Source organism: Podarcis filfolensis (assembly GCF_964270895.1).
Source record: "Podarcis filfolensis genome assembly, chromosome: 2".
In the NCBI taxonomy this organism is placed as follows: Eukaryota; Metazoa; Chordata; class Lepidosauria; order Squamata; family Lacertidae; genus Podarcis; species Podarcis filfolensis.
Genome location: NC_139605.1, coordinates 31,428,855 through 31,448,880, shown reverse-complemented (window position 1 = coordinate 31,448,880; position 20,026 = coordinate 31,428,855). Strand labels below are relative to the sequence as shown.

General features: G+C 40.4%; 1 protein-coding gene and 1 long non-coding RNA gene across 7 annotated transcripts in view; both read right to left on the bottom strand.

Annotated features, from left to right (window-relative positions):
• Positions 1-20,026, bottom strand: part of LOC310757399 — a 495,892-nt gene that overhangs the window by 7,914 nt on the left and 467,952 nt on the right. The window lies entirely within an intron of this gene.
• Positions 1-20,026, bottom strand: part of CHL1 (cell adhesion molecule L1 like) — a 193,754-nt gene that overhangs the window by 7,914 nt on the left and 165,814 nt on the right. For 4 of the 6 annotated variants that reach the window (XM_083600447.1, XM_083600449.1, XM_083600450.1 and 1 more), the window contains 9 exons: positions 18,358-18,428; positions 16,723-16,942; positions 12,734-12,849; positions 12,384-12,588; positions 11,450-11,572; positions 10,096-10,275; positions 2,768-2,929; positions 880-1,011; positions 10-82 (listed from right to left, as the gene is read on the bottom strand). In XM_083600447.1, coding sequence (XP_083456573.1) covers positions 10-82; positions 880-1,011; positions 2,768-2,929; positions 10,096-10,275; positions 11,450-11,572; positions 12,384-12,588; positions 12,734-12,849; positions 16,723-16,942; positions 18,358-18,428 — 1,282 coding nt within the window. The remainder of the gene's footprint in view (positions 1-9; positions 83-879; positions 1,012-2,767; positions 2,930-10,095; positions 10,276-11,449; positions 11,573-12,383; positions 12,589-12,733; positions 12,850-16,722; positions 16,943-18,357; positions 18,429-20,026) is intronic. The other 2 variants (XM_083600452.1, XM_083600451.1) reach the window with 1 other exon arrangement.

Here is a 20,026-nt window from a genome sequence, read left to right as displayed (position 1 = left end):
CACACTAACCTATATTCACCAAAGATTTCATCTTTTATCGATTGGCCTTCGGGATCTGGATGCAAATCTTCTTTTTCTTTCACTGTACAGAAAGAGAGATAAGACTTTCTCAGTTGTTCTCTGCAAATTCCATTTGTGACATGTGCTCATATGTGACATTGTGAGCAGGTAATGATATGACTGCAGAGGAAGAAGCTGCAGTCTTCCCTGGCAAACTGGGCTTGAATGCAGCACCTTTCAAATTTGGCACCAACTACAAGCTGTGATTGGGATGCGGGTGGTGCTGTGGGTTAAACCACCAAGCCTCTTGGGCTTGCCGATCAGAAGGTTGGCGGTTCGAATCCCCACGACGGGGTGAGCTCCCTTTGCTTGGTCCCTGCTCTGGCCCACCTAGCAGTTCGAAAGCACGTCAAAGTGCAAGTAGGTACCGCTCGGGAGGGAAGGTAAACGGCTTTTCCGTGCGCTGCTCTGGTTCGCCAGAAGCGGCTTAGTCATGCTGGCCATATGACCAGGAAGCTGTACGCCGGCACCTTCAGCCAATAAAGTGAGATGAGCGCCGCAACTCCAGAGTCAGCCACAACTGGACCTAATGGTCAGGGGTACCTTTACCTTTACCTTACAAGCTGTGATTGATTCCTCTCACAGACTCCCTATTGGAGTTCCCATCTTCCCTTTGGAAGTCTTACCTTGGGATAAGGGGATGGGACAACAGAGAGGAAGGCTCACTTCCAGAAATTCTGCAAGGCCCCTCAATGGCTGGAATGGACCCACAGAGCATCATTTCTTGGATGGGATCATGGAGCTTGTGGCAGTCTAACAGTGGTTTGAGCATGAGTTAGATGAGGTGTATTCAGTTTGGAGAGCACAAGCATGGTTTACCTGAGTATTTCCCTCCTTTGTTCCTTTTAACAAAGCAGACTGTGAGCAACAATAAAGTCAGAAGAGCAATGGCACCCATCAGTCCAATAAACCAGCCTTGCGTAGAGATTCTTTCATAAATCCCAATGGATGCTTCAAATGAGAGAAATGGGGGGGAAAGTACGTGCATCAGAAAAGAAGAATATCCAAATCATTATATTCTCATTTACAATAACTTAAAAGCTGCATTTTAAAACTGATTCTGCATGAAACACTTTTTGCTATAGAGGAACGGATTCCATCATTCCAAGTGGGACAGAACTGAAGATCAACATTTATATTAAAGGCAAAGAAATAGTTTGCAGCACACGCAACTGATCTCTGGAATGAGAATTCCAACAAAGATTTTGATTAAAGAGATTCATGCCAAATAGGAAAGCCAATACAGATCTTAGGTAAGCCTGTCATGCAAAAGCAGTTTTTGGAATAGAGACAGAGTTAAAAAGTATACAGAACACATGCAAGTGCTTAGCTAGCTGCATTTAAGATGCAAGGAGTAAGAGACCTACCCGCTGGGGATTGGGCATAGCAGCTAAAGTCTGTAGATAATACACATTCAACATTTTAAAAATAATTTCACTTTCACCCTTCTTGGCAATGCAATGTGTGGAGTGGCATTTTAAATCTAGACTGTAATTCTCAAGCCACTCACTCTGGAGTACAAATGGAAATTGGCCAGTGCTGGACTCACCTACACTGGTACAAGTAAGTTTTATGGGAGATCAAGCTTAGGGAAAGCTACAAAAGCAAGGAGACTACCCTTAACCTCTGCATAAGGCTAACTGAATGCCGTTTGAACTGGACAGAAGAGTGATTCCATTGGCGAGGTAGAACTCTGCTTGCTGCCCATACGGGAGACTTTCCAAGAGTGGCTACAGAAAAGTCTCTAGGCTGTGATGTACTACCTTCAGTGTTCCATCAGTGCTAGGGGGCAAAACAGGGCATTCTGTGGGTGGCCTTGAATCTGCTGGATCCAGCCCTCTTTGGTTTGCATATATGCCAATTGACTGAGCCCCTTAACTGAGTGCCTTGTGTTGTGAACCACCCTGAGGTCTATGGGTATACAAATTTATATAATAATAATAATAATAATAATAATAATAATAATAATAATAATACCACCAGTCTGACACAGCTATAATTAACTGATCTCTTATTGGTTTCAATGTGAGGGATTTTGGGTTTTTTTTAATGCATGCAAAAAGATGCAAGCCCTTTCCACAGGAGCAGAAGGTGAGGTGGCAGGGCTTTGGCAATGGTGGGTCATCCACCGCTTAAATCTCTCCCCCCCCCAATTCAATATAGGATTGCTCTTCTCTTCGCTGCATCACCACCAGTGGAGTAGGACGACTCTAGTCACAGATAAAACCATTTACAAACTTTATCTGCCTAAAGCAAAGATGTGATAAGAATAACCACCCACAAGACAAAGAGGTATTGACTACTAAAATGTCACCTCCTCTATGGTCTCGGCAATATTTCTGTATGCCTGGCCTTATACAGCTGCCTGCTTGGGATGGACCTCATGACTCAAGGTCCTCCTGAAGAAGGAAGCAGCTCACAAATGGAATTGACTCACTGCTTGATCTCTGGTTCCATCAGCAGAAGCCTTTATGGCCCAGGCCCGGCCTGAAATTCCTCAACAGAGAGTGGCTTGAGAATTGAGAGTTAAGTGAGCGTTGCTTCTGTTGATGTCGATGGTAGAATATCAATGAGACTGTTGGCAGTGGGTCTGTATTCTCCAAACGTGTTTATATAATGCTCTCTATCTGAAGCAACTTGCAATTATATTGCTAAACTTTGCTTTACAAAAATAATGGCCATATTAGAGGCCTTAGAAAATTCTCACCTCTCCCCCTGGCGTCTATTACATCTGCAGAAATGCTATTATTATCAACCCAATTCTTAGTTACTAGTCGAACTGTGTGTGCAGTTCCAGGCTCAAGTGCCTCAAGAGGCTGAGTCTTTGGGGTGGGATTTACTGCTTCAGAAATCTTCCCGACAGCTTTACCTACGAAATGTACAGAGTTAAGTAAAATATGTGAATTGGGTTAGGGCCTTCGAAGGCACAGTTACAAAATCAATACAGGTAAATATGAACATGTTTAGCTATTCCTTTCCAAGGATTAGGTAAGTGATTATGTGAACATCATCAGCGTTTCCCTTGGGGATCGTTTAGGATTCAAATTAAAAGAACTACTGGTATGTTGTATATATTGCAATGTATAATGTAACACAAAACGTATGGAGAAGAAGTTAACACTGACAGTATAACCTGATGAGGTTTACATCTACCTTAGATAACATATTAATTAAAATTTTGAACAAGACCTGCTCGTTTAGGTTATTAGGTGTTCTGCCTTAATTATAAGTATTCTGGAGAACACTGAATATAAATGTCAGTATTTGAAATATAGTAATACTTTTCTATTTCTAGGTAATCTTTATATTCACATAAATAATGTTAATATCACATAAATCATTTTTATATGATAACATTTATATTTAAATCTATATCTGTTAAGAAAGGCTGGAAAACTTCCCCCCTAACATCTGCTGCTAACTGCTCTGTTCTCGTTGAGCTTTGTTTCTGAGCATCACAAAACAGTATAAACAGAACCTACCTAACTCAGGCATAGGCAAACTCGGCCCTCCAGATGTTTTGGGACTACAACTCCCATCATCCCTGACCACTGGTCCTGTGAGCTAGGGATGATGGGAGTTGTAGTCCCAAAACATCTGGAGGGCCGAGTTTGCCTATGCCTGACCTAATATGAAGCCTAAAGTCACACCTCAGTATGGATTCCTTGCATGAAAAGTGAGTTTTGTCTTATTGATTTAACTTAAATTCCATTGAGTTTCAGGTTTAAATGTCAGTGGAATAGGGCTATTTGGTCAGATTCAATTATCTTATGATTGGCATGTAATGAGACTTCCTAGTTTACTGTGAACAAGTGGTGTATAAGTGCAGACTCTTTGATCATTCTATTCTCACTCTTCCACTTGTGTGAGTCGGATACACAAACCAAGAAGACTTGGGTTCCCACTATGTGCAAACCAGAGATCATGGTTTGTTGCTCTTTAAAAACCCACAATCACTACTAGCCTAAAGCTGAACATGGCCATACGCTCATTAATAAAAATCTGTTAAAATACAGAATACTTTCACTGTGAAATAGGATAACTAAAATAATTGATCCATAAGACTTTTTTTTTAATGTGTTGACCTATCTCTACTTTCAAAATGACAGAATATGAACTGTCAGAAAGTTGCAAATGTTTCTATGTGGTTCCTTCAACTCCCAACAGCAACCTTGAGATGTACTTTAATTAGGTAGTGGCATAATGACTTAGATTATTTTATTTATCAATCAAGGATTAGATGTGAGAAGTTGGTCCCAAACAGAGATGTAATCCTATTTAAAATGAGCCAAGAAGTGTTGACTTGCCCAAGGCAACCTCAATACATTCTCAGCAATCTAAACCCAACTAACTTCTTAAACGTCTTATTTTTTAATGTGGTTTTCACTGCATGGTCTTATAAGCTCTGTTGTAAATTGCTCTTACATATTTTATGAATATGTAGCAGTATATAAAATAAATTAGATAGCGCTGATTCTTTTGCACTTTTTCTAAACAAGGACTTCAGTGGCTTAATTTGCTGGATGTAATTTATCATTCTAGATCCCACTATGAACAAGATATTTGGTGTTTATTAAGTCACATAATATGGAGATTGGAAACTCTTGGACTATCTACCCGTCTGGTGCTGAAGTTATGATCATTAGTTCTGAAACTACAAAGCAAGCAAACAGAAGCTTTGAGAGATTAACACTCAGAAGACAACTGAAGGAAAAAAGAAAAGATTAAGAACACTGTGGGCATAGTCAAAGAGAGCAGAATATGATATGTTTCTCCAAGACAACAATCCATCAATTACAATCACTACTTTAATTATTATACCACCACAGAGAGAGTGAACATGTTGATCGGCACATTAACCAAAATTTGATGCGAAGGGTTTTAACATAATTAAAACTATCTAGCAGAGTAGATTTTGCTAAATGAATTCTGTAAAGTTGAAACTACATTTTCTAATCAAACCACAAATTAAGCAGCAGGTCATTACAAGTCATATTTTAATTATGTCCCCCCCCAACTCAAAGTCTAAATGGTACACTTAATAGAAATGCTGTCTAAAAGGCAACAAGGCAAAAAATAAACTCTGTTGTGTCAATTTCTGTCATAATGAATGATGCAAAACACTTGAAAATGTCAGCTCCGTGAGATTAAAAACTGAAAGGAAAAGTAGCAAGAGACTCTAATTTGTAGAATAAGTATGGCAGTAATTTTACACCCGCATTCTATTTGGATATGTGACCTTTCAGAGATATTTGTTGTAGGTTGGAAATTTTATCATGGTAATAATAAATCAGTGGTTAAGGCTGTGATTTAAAAGACAGCAGTGCATGGACATCACTATGCAAAGGAACCAAGGGAAAATCAAAAGGATCACATGTCTCTTTTCTAAGATCAGAACCTGCCATTCCATTATTTAGATGTGGTGCTTATGATCTTCTGGATGGTAGCCACTAGTCAAGAACCTTATGGTTGTAGAAGAGAGTTCTCCATTGCAAATTCTGTCCTTAATACACTTCTGGGCAGGGCCGGATTTAGGTTTGATGAGGACCTAAGGTACTGAAGGTAATGGGGCCCTTTATATGTCCAGCTGTCCTTTGTCAACAACAAATTGTCACTGTTTTTTTGTGTTGAATATATACTATATGGTAATTTATGGACCTAATAGGTATCTAAAGCCATTTGCACATAACAAAATGTGTATTTTATCAAAGTAATTGATATAGAAATGAGCAAATCAGTGATATTTTAGGGAGCAGGCTAGCCGGCGGGCCCCATTACTTACATCATAGGAGCCTACACAACACAAAACATTGTTGTTGTATGTAGGTTTTATTTTATTTTTATCTTATATTTTGGAAATGTACATCCAGTTTTTTCCTTTAAATTTTTTAGGGGCCCCCAAAAGAGTGGGGCCCTAAGCTGTAGCTTGTTTAGCTTATATGTAAATCTGGCATTGTTTCCGGGGCTTCATTTCCACTGAAACCTTGCTGGTTTCCTGGCCTACAATCAAACACCAGCTGTTTGATTGGGGAAGGGGATTTTTAAAGAGACATTTTGGAGTCCAACTGTCTGAAGTAGGCATGAAAGGGCTGAAATGGATAGTGTATCTTCCCCCTATCCATCCAAGAGGAAAAGGGCAGTGGATGTTATGAGACTGGATGCCAGGGAAGCCTTGAATCTTAAAGACATCTACCAAACATCCAGGTAATTTGCCAGATTTCAGGATTGCCCTCCAGAAGACTTCTATACTGAGATTCAACCACTTGTTCTCTGGGAGGTCTTAAGATTTGTTTAATGCAGAAGTCCACTGAGGAGGAGCTGAGCATCTATACCCTCCCAAATAAGTGAGTTGTTCATTATACAATAGGCACACAATGACTACACAAGAGAAATTATTGATAATTGGGTAGGCATTTGTAGGTAGAAGAGGAAAAGAAATGGAGAAACCTGAAAAATAAAAAGCAAAAACACATTGGTAAGGACATATTTATGGTCAATAAATTGAAAGGTCACTGAGCTATAGGCATTTGCTTTAGAAAACCGAAAGCGGCCAGCTTAAATGTATTTTTAATATACAGAAAGATAGAAGCAATAATAAAATAAACCAACCAACACCATTCCTCATTTTTCTGCTGTACCAAGGGAAGCACATGAACCTTAAACAAAGGGAAGCACATGAACCTTAAACACCTGACTGCAATTTCAGAAGATTTCTCTCGGGTTTGGAGATTTATGAGAACTTATGATACTGTAGGGAAAATGAGCTAAACCTTCCCCAAAGATGAGCTATTATACAATTTTCCCCATAGTATATGTGTCTGCTATTCAACACACTTATCACAAAATGTTGGACAGCTGGTCTCTGATCAACAACTTCGCATGACAAATGGAAAGTTAAGACAGTCTTGGTGAAATTTGTCTCTAAAGAATGACTATTAAAACCGTAGTGATCTGCTGTGCAAGTAGAACTACCTCCTGGCTAACTCTGGGATATCTCATTCTGAACAAAAGATAGCTTTTGATAGTTGCTTCAGGCATTCAGAACTTTCTCCATACAAGCTATCTTAGCAGATACATCATTGCTATGAATATAGTGTATGATCTGAGCCATTCACAGATACAGCTGCATCCAGCCAGAAACAATTGCTGTGATTGCAGCATTAGAAATAGGTGTTGCCATGATCATGAAAATTGCCACTGTGTTTGTCCCAAATAACAATTTAAGACCTCCACGCAAATGCATCTCGAGGGACAGACTGTGTACATCACGGAGAGGAAGCTCTGACTACCTGAATCTGCCTACGTGACAAAAAACTGTTAAGTCGTATTTCTTACACTCCTAGCATTCTCTAAGAACTCAAGGGACCATGGGATTTGAGGAGACCTGCTGCAGATCCCCTGGAAGGAAACAATTAAGCTGTCATTGAGGGGGAAGAGAGATGGGTATTGAATTCCTCCCCACTCCTAGCTCCCAAGTGCCTCGCAGGCTAGGTTAATCTGCATTACATGGGAGGAAGAGGAGAGATGGAGTACCGGGACACTGAGCAAGTTCAAGCACAGCAAGCTTTAAAGGAGTACACTGTGACATAGAGAGGTGCAGCCCTACTAGGCTGAGAGTGCCAACCTCCTCGCTTGCTTGACATAATGGGTGGCCCTAGCCTTAGATACACTAATCAGTGAACTGGGTGCAAATTAATATTCCTAGGTGAGATTGGGGGGTATCTGGTTGGTATTCAACGAACAGGAGAACCTGGCTAACAGTTGGATTTGTACATTGTCTGTTGTACCTTGTTGGGTGAGGTGATTGGTAGAAAATTGTGAATATTCTCCACTCTGGGGTGTGACGCTGATGTTAGGGGGTGGGGGTGGGGTTGCACATAGTCATTGGGTGACTGATTGATTGACTGACTGAGGATGGTAGTTGTGGACACAAGGAGTGTATGTGATAGGCTAATTGCACGCTATATGTGAATGCGTCATCATTATGCTATTCTTTCCCTCTGATCTTCTGTTCTGTATTTCTTCTTACATAGGAACCAGCCTTGAATCTGTGCCTGGACACAGTGGAGGGCTGGGTGAGGGCCAACAAGCTGAAGGTGAATTCTGATAAGACTGAGTAGCTGTGAGCAGGTGGTTCCCTAGTCTGGAAAGTTGGCAAACTATTGATGAGGTTGCAGAACTGACCTGCAGAGCAAATAGCTCAGATGTCTCAAGCATGCGAAGTGGAAAACAGTTAACTGTGCACTCCTATGCAGGTCTACTCAGCAATAAGACCCTCTGACTTCAGTGGGACTTAATATTGTAGAGTAGGGATCATAACATGCCAGGTCTGGCTGGCAGACGCAGACAATATCATTTGTAAAACGGGGTGGAGTATATTTGACCAGACATTCAAAGAAACCATTCATGCTGTGTGTTTAATTTATCTTAACATGAGGAACCTTGGTAAGAGTCCCATAGACTTGATTTGTAGTCTAAATGGGTTGTGCCACTCGCAAGTCAGAGTCTATTAAATGCAAGAAAGTGCAAGAAAATATTTGACTTTTCCCTGTCAACACTGCTATTGCGTATTATCCACACTGATAAGCGAGGGCATCTTCTTCTTATCTCATTCCCTTTGGCAAATTGGTGTGCCAATCTCACTTAATTGTACCAATTAATATCAAGTTGGTTTTCAGTAACAGGACTGGATTTGTGGACTGGTCAAGCCATTCTTCTGATTGTTTTTTAGATGAGTGAGATGGGTAATTGTATTAGCAGGGGTTTGGTTATCAGATCAGCAAGTGAACCACTGAATATAACCAATGAAGGAGTGATTGAAGAATTCAAAACTGATTTATTTATTTTTTACTCTGGGCCACATCTATGGTAAAAGTAGTGGTCTGCCTGCAGCAAGCATTGTATTATACAATACACAAGTTTATACCTGATGGCTGCAGTCTGACCCAAAGTTAGGTGAATTCAGCATTGAGCTAACTTGGAACAAATTTATGAAGTTTGCTAATGTCCTTTGATTAACTGAATGTTTAGACTGCACTCCAATTGTTCAGCCTGGAATTGCTTCATAATGCATACGGATGGGCAAAACCGACAACTGTGGTTTTTCACAGTATCCCATTTTTTTAAGTCTTCAGTTCTCCACATTTCAACATCACTTTGAGATTTTTTTTAAATGTACTTCATGAAAATTTATCATTATTTTAATGTGAATTCCTTCTAATACACACATTTTCCTGTGTACCTTTTCCCTTAATAGTCACATTTCTGGAAACCAATTTCCCCTAATATAGTGATGGCCAAACTTGGCCCTCCAGCTGTTTTTGGGTTACAACTCCCATCATCCCTAGCTAATAGTACCAGTGGCCAGGGATGATGGGAATTGTAGTCCCAAAACAGCTGAATGAGGGCTGAATGTGGCCATCACTGCCCTAATATAATGCATGGCTGTCTCTTAATTTCACCAATATAATACAATTTGATGCACACTCCTCCCACCCAGTATTTGCATTTTTGTATGCATTTCTTGACTGAAAAACTGCACTGCAAAATTCAGAGAAGTATGAATTTCAAAGGATGGTCGTGTTTTAGTTCACATGTTGTTTCATAAAGTGTGCATTAGACAGGTTCACCTTTAAGGTGAACTGAATGTCTCCTCACCTCTAAATGTTTGAGATACCATTCTCTCTCATTCCAGGAGAAAGTGGAATGCAAAATTCAGATATTCAATCCCTTAAAGCCCAGGTCTTTCTAAATGTGGAGGCTCACAAATTGAATAAAATGCAAATTCATTTCTTCAGAGAATTATCACAGGAAGCAATTTTGTAAATACTTCAGAATGGTAATGGTGAAACAGTAACAAAATGGTAATGTTGTCATATCCTTAAATCAGAGCTCTGTTGCTCTTTGAAGCCTTAAACGTTAGCTTTATCCGAGAATTGGGTGAAAAGCAGGGAAAAAGTCATTGGCATTAAACCTACAGAATTTTAATGCAAAAACATCAAATGGAAATTCAGCACCACTCTATTTGTAACTTACTGCCTTCGCTTACTGTTACTGCTTCCTCTGTGATTGGTTTCCCACAGCCTTGTACAGTACAGGCTCTTGCATAGAACTTGTACTTTGTACTGATGCTCAGATTGGAGAGCCTGAAGTTGAATGATGATGGGTTAGTAATATTGATTTCATGCAAGGGCCCAATGTCATCAGTTTCATTAACTGGAAAAAGAAGAGCAAAGAATAGTAGTCAGTCAGAGACCATCATCTGGAAGGAGACTGACTTGTTAAAAGCATGCCTCATGGACCAGGTCCCTGATCCATGAACACTGAGCTAAACAGGCACTTAAATCTCTATGCACACATTATGAAATACATAGCTTTCATGACATGTTGATCGATTTCCATAAATGGGGGGAGGGGGGAATATCTAGTGCAGTTTTCATTCTGAGTATCACCCAAAAAAAAAACTGTGGAAAAATAGCACTGCCTTAGAAGCTATGTGGCAATGAAGAATGACTATGGGGCTCAGAAGGAATTGCTGGGGCTGCTGCCGCCACCTTCCATCTGATTCACTTGCCTCACTCTGCCTAGTGGTAGGGCCAGCTCTGCTCAGTTCAAAATGCAATAGTTCCAGATATGATTTTTGCACAAGCCCTCCTTCATAGCCTCAGCCTCCTAGCTATTCCAGAAAATAACGGTGGTGCTTGAGTTGTGGGAGAAAAGCCAGAAGGTCCTTAATGAAACTCAGAAGCTCCATTCCTTGAGTCCTCCCAATTGTATGCCCAATAAATACAGAGAGATAAATCTCAAACTAAACAACTCTGTATGTAGTTTCCAAAAAGGGGCAAAGTGCCATTCTAAGGTTGAAGCTGACCTATTTGGTGGAGCATTGAATTGCCATTGTGTAGTTCCTTTTTGGGCTGACCAGATTCATGAAACAGAGATTGAAATCTGGGTATCTCGTTGTCGGAGTTGCGTTGGGACCACAACCAGCACAAGTATACACATAGAAGGTTTCTCTCATGGACTTATTTCAGGAATATTTAGACTGATTGGCTTTGAGATACTGAATTGTGTGAGTCATTATTATTTTGGTATTGTATATATTATATAAGATTTCATGTAATAGAAGGTGCTGAAATGCTGTAAATTATTGTTAATGGGTTTTTTAAAACTACATACAGAGTTGTTTAGTTTGTGATTCCTCCCACTTGTAGCCAAATCATGCTCTGTTCCCTCTGTAGCTTTAAAAAAATCCAGGATTAATGAGAATGATGCAAAAGAAAGGAGCTTGGGTCCCCCTCTGTTTTTTGAGCACTGGATAACAACAGTGTGCCTCCAAAATTTGCTTGTTATTAAGCTCTATATCCAACCGCACCATTCACGTACTTACTTATCTGGTACTGCAAAATATATCCAGTGACAATGCCATTTGGTTTCTTCGGTGGTCCCCATGATAGTGTTACAGAGTCTTTATCTAAGTTTAGTATCTTTAGAAAGTGTGGCTTTTCTGGTACTGGAAAACACAACCAAAAAAACACATTATGCACTTTCTTCGTACTAGATCATTCCATTTGATCTCGGATAAGCTTACAGCATCTTTCCATTTGGTTCTTCCCCCTCCTTTATTAAACACACTGCACCACTTGAAACACCTTAAGTAAAGTTTCAGAGCCGACTTGTTTTCCTTAGGCATGCCATCCTCCCTTACACAGCCGAATAGATCCTTTAAAAGCTAATTTACCATATTTGACCCAAGAGCTTGAACTCAGAGGGGACCCCAGATATTGACAATGAACTCCCAAGGACTACAGAACCATACCCACAGTGCAGGGAAGTGTGTTTGTGCAACTTCCCCCGGATGGAGATGCAAAAGCCAGGAAATGTGACAAAAGAGAGTGTGACTCATTCCACCAGCAATTTTGATTCTCTGAAGCTACTCACGTGGGCCATCTAGACAGATGCATGCCCATTATGCTCTTAAGAGATTTCCGAGGCAGGAGAATGACACCAAACATATTCCCATGAAAGACAATGGTAATAATTGTGTGAGGCCCAATGAATGCACAATTGCAGTGATTATTTATGTAAAGCTGGTAATCATTCATCCACATTCATTCACGTCCAGCTGGGTGCAGGAAGCAGACTATAAACAAAATCTGGTCGTAGAAACACATAAGTAGCAATTGAAAGATGCTAATGCCATAGTTCTGGCTGCGAGAATACTCAGACATGGGGAAAACAGCTAGCACACCACACACAGCTGAAGCAAGAGAAAATAGAGTTAGGAACATTGACTACTGCTTCCCTTCCCCTCCCTCATTTACCTCCCTCGGGGGTCTGGAATTTGTACGTGTTGCTTTCTGGTCCAGCTCCTTTGGAATTAAAAGCCAAAACAGTTAAGAGGTATTCACTGAATGGCTCCAGGCCGGGAATCATTCCATCGTTTCGGTCTGCATTAAATGTCAAGAAACGTTTCTCCTGGCGATGGCTTTTTCCATCTAAACGGCTTCGTATTTTCCACCAGCTGACCTGTAGTGGGAAGATCCAACTGAACATTTGAGGCAGGGGACAACAACCAGGACCCTTACATAGCATACCAAAAATAAAACCCTTAGAAGAGACTCTGAAACGTAGAGTAAGGGAGGGAGAGGGTAGTGTGGAGAACCATAATCACCTTGTAGCCCCGGAGGTGGCCACGAACTCTGTCCTTGGGAATGGTAGACCAGATGGCTTTGGCGAGAGTACTGTTGATAGCGTGTACAATCACATTGGAAGGCGCCGCTTCTGGAACTGGGAAATGCAGGAAGGTGACAGGGTTGTGTTAATTGTTGTGCTCAGCATCATATATTTTGAAGTTGTGCCAGCATGCATGATGAGTTTAAAAGGATGGCCAGCTAACTAACTCTCTTGGTGGGCCACTTAGAGAAGAGAGTGAGAGTTAATGAACTAGAGTTTCACACACTACTCCTTTAAAATGCCCTGGTAAGATCTTCCTCAACTCCTCATTTGCAACTGGGGAGGAAGGCACTTCTCTGACTTGGCTCTTTGACACTGATCTGAGTTTAAAATGATGGTTCTGGGTTACTCAAAAGCCACCTACTTTTAGGTCCCATCAAATCCCTCCTACAGGCAAGCTGTTTGTGATATTTAGATGTTATCATATTCAAACCAAGCCTCCATCTGTGTCTTGTGCTCCGAAGCCTACAGTCTTATGCACACTTATCTAGGAATAGGCTCAGCTTGAACTTTGTGGGGCTTTCTTCTGAGTAAATATGCACAGAATTGTGCTATATGAGCTATCAGTGGGGCCTACAACAAAACGTTGCAGTGTGGAGGGCTTCTGCTCTGTCACTGCCATATTCCATAATACTGTGTTCTTTTGCTCTTGGTTTTCCATTTCTTCGAACAGTTTGTCAACATTCTGTGCCCACTGAGCTGGTTCTGTCCACCTTTGGCTACTTTGGGGGGGGGGGGTTCGTGCCTGGAGTACCCCCCCCATACCACATATTTCTTGTACTTCTGCAAAGTCACTGGTCACTCATATTAGTATGTAGCTGTGGTGAGGAACCTCAGGCCTCCTAGTCTAATTAGACCACCCAGCTTCTCTATTTGGCTCTCAAAGCTGCTTTGGGCATCACATATGATGTCAGGTATAGGGCATGTAAACGGGACGCGGGTGGCGCTGTGGGTAAAACCTCAGCGCCTAGGGCTTGCGAATTGCATGGTCGGCGGTTCGAATCCCCGCAGCGGGGTGCGCTCCCGTCTTTCGGTCCCAGCTCCTGCCCACCTAGCAGTTCGAAAGCACCCCTAAGTGCAAGTAGATAAATAGGTACCGCTTTCTAGCGGGAAGGTAAACGGCGTTTCCGTGTGCTGCACTGGTGCCGGCTCGCCAGAGCAGCTTCATCACGCTAGCCACGTGACCCGGAAGTGTCTGCGGACAGCGCTGGCTCCCGGCCTCTTAAGTGAGATGGGCGCACAACCCTAGAGTTGGACACGACTGGCCTGTACGGGCAGGGGTACCTTTACCTTTTATAGGGCATGTAAAGACACAACTGTGCTGAACCAGGAGCTTTGGCAAAGGACCACCTGCAAAGCCTTGTACACAGCACAATGCCCTGAGAGCCCTGATAACCATCTGATAATCTGTGCCTGCAAGACTCATGAGAGACCCTTTGAAGCCCCAATGATCAGCTGGTTGTCAGGGCTGCAAAATACTATGCATGGTTCTCTGCAAGCCCCAAGGATCATCCGGGGTTGCCACACACAGTATGGTTTAATTTCAAAGAGCGTGTGAGAAAATGGGTCACCTGATGTCAGGTGATAGGTGAGTGGCACCCACTTGTCAAATCACAGGACCTGCTGCTAGCCTGCTGGCCAGATCCAATTGCCCAGCTCCAGTGCATAGGATATTTCTCTAGGGGTGAGCCAATAAATGCCAGATATGAGAGGTGGAGTTCCGAAGTCAGAGCTTCCACACACATTAATTGCTGTATGAAATTTGGCTGTGATTCCTGAATTGCAGAGGGTTGACTAGATGATCCTTATGGTCTCTTCTAACTCTACAATTCTATGATTCAATGAATATACATCTGGGTGCCCTGATACTGGCACAGCCTGCATATATATATAAAGCCCCCTTTCATACTTCTGTAACAAATTCCAAAAAATGGGGATGGGTGGAGAAAAATGTTCAGACAATAGGCTCCACCATTTTTAGCTTGACCATTACTTTTTCTAACAGCAAAAATAAATATATTTTTTACAAGGCTTGGCATTTCCCCCCTTTTAGTGATAGCTCAGATTTTCAGATTCTAAAATGTGCCTGCAGGCTGTGAAAAGTTCCCTCTGAGTACAGTCTCGGGGGCCTTCTGCAGAACCACCCCTACCATGGGAGCATTTTAGCAGGCCTTCTTGAATAATTATTCTTCCTGGCTGAACTAAGAAGTCTCAGTACCGGCATAAATGTGAACGTAAGATTTTAAACAATTCGGTAATGTATTGCTGTCTGCATCTCAATCACTTGCTGCCACATGCTAAAAGATTGTGCATATTTCAGTCACATCAAGGACTTTGAGGTATCCTGTCCCAAATGACTACTGTGGGGTTTCCTCTTTTTGTAGTCTTAAGCCTTAAATCCTTAAAAGCTAGGTTTTTGGTTGGTTTGCCTTTTTGAAGTAAGCCCATTAAAAAAAAAGGCTGTTCTGCTTGCAGAAGTATTTGATTCCTAGTACTGCAGCAGGGGGCTTATAATCTTCCAAGTATATATATATCTCCATTCTCTAAACAAGATAAGAGAGAAAAAATTGCAGTGTAACAGCAGCAAGGCTTCTGGAAAGACTGTTGTCCAATTTTCTCAACAGGGGAGCAGAGGTTCCCAGTCTTCCATATTTTACACAAGAAACAATTGCTTTGTGTTATTACTGTGCACTCACAGTTATTTTATTAGGGTTATGACTTCCTGTGCACTTATATTAAAATTCTGTACAGTGGTTTATGACAGTGGTGCCTGCAGTGGGAGGGAAGGAAAGAGGATGTAGAAATTATAGACTGATGTAATAACAGAATATAACTCTGGGATATTGAGATGGGAAATGGGTATTTTATGTCTTGCAAGTTTCAAGTGAACAATATTGATTAGGCAGGGATAAATGTCTGCTGGAGGTTTAAAATCTAAACTAACCCACTTCTTTTTAAATATTAAATTGTAAAGTCTCGGCTGGAACATATACAGATATTTATGTGTGACTGCAATTTGGCTGGAAGGTGTCATTTAGGTGTAAAGGGCAGGAAATTTGGTTGTATCCTTGTAAATTTATTAACTGTGCTATCCTATGCATGTCTTTTCAGAAGTAAATCTTACTGAGTTCAGTGGGGACATACCCCCAGGTAAGTGTGGGTAGATGTCAAACAGATAAATGACTTTTAGAACACATCTGAAGGCTTCAGGTAAGTTTTCAATGGCTGATATTTTATTGTGACTTAACATTTTGTTGGGATTCAACCAGAGTGGCTAGGGCAACCCAGAAAGATTCAAAGATGGATGACATATAAATATTTATCATCATCATCATCGCCGTCGTCATCACTATCATCATCATTAAAGAAACTATCAATATGCTTGAGACACATTTAGGATGTGCTTTCACAATATAATTTTGGGAGGAAGATGCTTACTTTTTGTAAAGTTTTTGTGGGGGGATCTAGCCATATGGACAAATCTTCACAAGAAAGCTTAGGATGATAACTGAGAAAAGTTACCATGTGAAGCTTTCTACCTCTCAAAAAGGACTGTGACAATTCACCTTCTTTGAACTCACCCCTTAAAGTCAGAATTAATTACATAATAACAAATGTTTGGAATTCTGTTACTGAAGTAACAGAAGCATTGTGTTACATGCTATCACAAAATGGGGTTATCATGAAAGACAAACAACTGACCACATTTTTCTGCATTTCATTTGAAAATTGTGCTTTAGGTTGCTTCCCCCCCTCCCTGCCAAATGTTGGGAAGCAAAAAGCTTCTGTATCTCCACATTTTTCAGCCTTCTGTCTTTTTAATAATTTAACTCCCAACTCTTAACTCTAAGCTCGTTCTCCCTTCAGCTTGAAAATCACCTACAGACCATTCTTTGTATAAAGATTCCCCCCCCCCCAATTACTTACTGTCTTCGCTTGAATAGCCAGTTATTATATTGGGCTCAGGGCCAGACCCAAAGCTATTCACTGCCTGGACTTTGATATCATAAGGTACAAAGGTGGGGGTGTTCTTCAATACCAAGAAATGTTTTTTCACTGTTTCTTCATCCCATTCAACATTATCCTGCTGTTTCCAGTTCACTTTGTACTCCAGCCCTGGTCCATTCTGCTCCATGGGCTTCAGTGGCTGCAAGTGAAGAAGAAAAGGAATCAGGTACTGTTGTTGTTGTGCTGGCTTACAGGAAACAGTTGGCTATATAATTCAGAAGTGCATCACAAAGATTGCTTTAAGTAAGGCAAACATCACAAAGATAGGCTTAAGGTAAGTGAAGGACAGAATGTTATGGCTTTTTAAAAGCCAGCAAGAGAGGGAAACAGATGGCTTGAAAGCACATTGATTATTAAATCATATACTTTAATGTTGGAGGCATTACCTCTCAATTTGCAGTACATTTTACCATGTCAATCAACTCACATGAAAATGTGTCATTTGTACTGTGGTTACACCATGACAGTTCTTTCAAAAAAATGTTCCATTGCAGATTTGTCCATTAAAACATAAGATTACCCTACAGAGTATTAAACAACTGACAACAAAAATCCCAAACTATATCTGAATGACTTATTGGATAATAATATTTTTATGGCTCATTTGAGGTACTCATCTAGCTCAGAGTCATTTACACAACAGTAATATGTATAAACTTCTATCTTTCCTCCTCTCTGATTTCCCTCTGTCAAAGATGTATATTGGAAGTTCCTTGTGGGCAGGACCTGTCTTTTGCAATAATAATAATAATAATAATAATAATAATAATAATAAACATTGTAACCTGCCCATCTGACTGGGTTGCCCCAGCCACTCTGTTACTCTGTAAATTGCTATGTCCAATGATGTCCCTGTATAAATAATAATAGCTGGTAAAATAATTTGCCAGAGGGAAAGAGGAGAAAGAAAAAGAGAATGAAGATGAATAAAAAACAGTTAAGTTTGCTTGTTGTGATTTATAGAAGGCACCTACATTCATGAATACATGGCATAATTTCTACATTTGCAGTCCTTGTAATGAAGGAAGCCAAAATGGAGGATATGATGGAAACTGCCAAGCGTCAGTTCACAGAAAACAGGAGGCAAAGGAAGATGTTATGGGCTCACAGTCTCATTTCTACCCAAGGGATTTTGCATTTCATCAAACAATCTCCTTTGAAACTATTATTAAGGGCTGGGGCAGGTAGAATCCAAAGCAGTAATTAAACTTAATTCTTTCTTTAGACCTTCATAGCTACTTCTATGTTTTCAAAAACAGAATCATTAGTAAGAAATTATTAGAAAACAGGAGCTAAGGGGGCATGTAAGGAATAAAAGGCAAAATCAATGATGGTGGAGATTAAAGCTATTTCCTAGATGTTATCCTACAATTGTTCTTTCAGCTGCAATGAAGGTTGCTTTTGTTTTGCTTTTAAATCACATATTCAGCCCAGCGCTATGCATGCCCACTCCGAAAGTCCACTGTGTTCTCCGAGGCTTATTAAAAAATGAACCAGGTAACTTCACTTGGACCATAGCAATTGTGTCTATACCTTCAATTAAAAGAGCATTACCTCCCATGTCATGTTCATTTCATGTGGTTCAGAAGATTCAATTCGGATGTTTTCCGGGTTCTTGTCTGGAGCTATGCATCAATAAAATACAATGCAAGAGTATTTTAATTAACCAGTCTTTGTTACTTATTCTTCATATGTCTACATTTACTTTATATGGTAAATCGATTAACTGCTGGCTAATTATGTGAATTTCCTAGTAATGATTATTATACAGCAGTAAATTATTCCAAAATAAACTTTGAAAAACTTCAGACGAATTTCACATTCACTGTGCAATAAAGTTATCATTTTTAACACACTGTGCTTGTGACATGTTATGATAACCACACACGACTCCTTGCAAATTGGATTTCAAAGAATAGAAATATCAGCTATATTCAAATTATTATATTTCTGTTTAATAAGCTGAGCTATGAACAAGGCATTGGGCCATGCACACAGCCTCTCTGCTCCCCCCTTCTCACCTGCAAGGAAACAGATCAGTAATTCTTCCATTAACTATAGTTTCTCATTTTTTCCAAACTGGGAAACTGTGGTTAACAGCTTCTGAACAAGATTATGGGAAGATGGCTTAATATTTTGTTTTGGTCCCGCCATTAACCATAGTTTGCCAGTTCAGCAAAACCAGGAAATAATAATAGTGGATGGAGAGCCTTCCTAATGTAGTTTGTTTGCTGGCTCACATGAGGGAATGAGCACAAGGAGTTCCACTATCTTAAGGAGCCATTTTGAGATGAAAGAATTACATTATGACAGACATCAGTAAATAAATTCATCCCAGGACACCCTTGGATAATATGATCAATTGTCATGTAAAAAGCACAACAACAAAAACCCCACACCGTAAAATGGATATGGTTTCAGTCATTTTGGTTAAAATGATTGAATAAGAACTAAATGGTAGTTTCACAAAGCACCAGATGTTAATGGGATTATTTTAAAGAGTTGGCCCATTGGGACTAGGAAAACAGAAGGTGTATCATTAGAAAGAGGCACAGTTTGAAAGCTAGGAAAGGCACAGAGACAAAAGTTTTTGTAAAATGTTAGGAGAATATAAATGAAGAAACCTTGCAGAACAGCTGTTCTATAAAAGGATTTTCAGGAGCCAGTTATTTCATGTTATACCAAGAGAAATTGGTTGTGAATAGAAATTTATCCAAAGTCCTGTGCTGCTATGAGACTCACTATAAATCTTGCTAAACAGCCCATCCAGAAGGCATGGTGTCGACATAAAAGAAGAAGAAAGCTAGCCTGAGTCTTAAAAGCAGTATATTTTGAGCCCAACTACATGTTTTGTTAATTGTGCAGTTTCTCAGAAGATATTTTAAAAATGGAATCCTTAAGTACATTTGTTTTCTAGTTGTAAAACAGCCTTTTCTGAGGTGTTGCAACCCAAACTGTACAAAGTATTCCAAATTCTGTCTTACTGATTATCCTACCTGTATGGAGCACTGCAGTGTACAAATAACTTCTGTTCCTTGGATCGTATATTCCCGAAGATTGGGGCTGAACCATCATATATGTCTTGTTTTTGGCAGTCTTTGGTACAACCTGAAACCTGTATAGCCCTTAAGAATGCCTCATTCCACATCCCATCTTGGGACTATGAATTGAATGGAATTCCAGGGCATAACCACCAGCCCCCCCCCTTTGTTTACCATTTAGT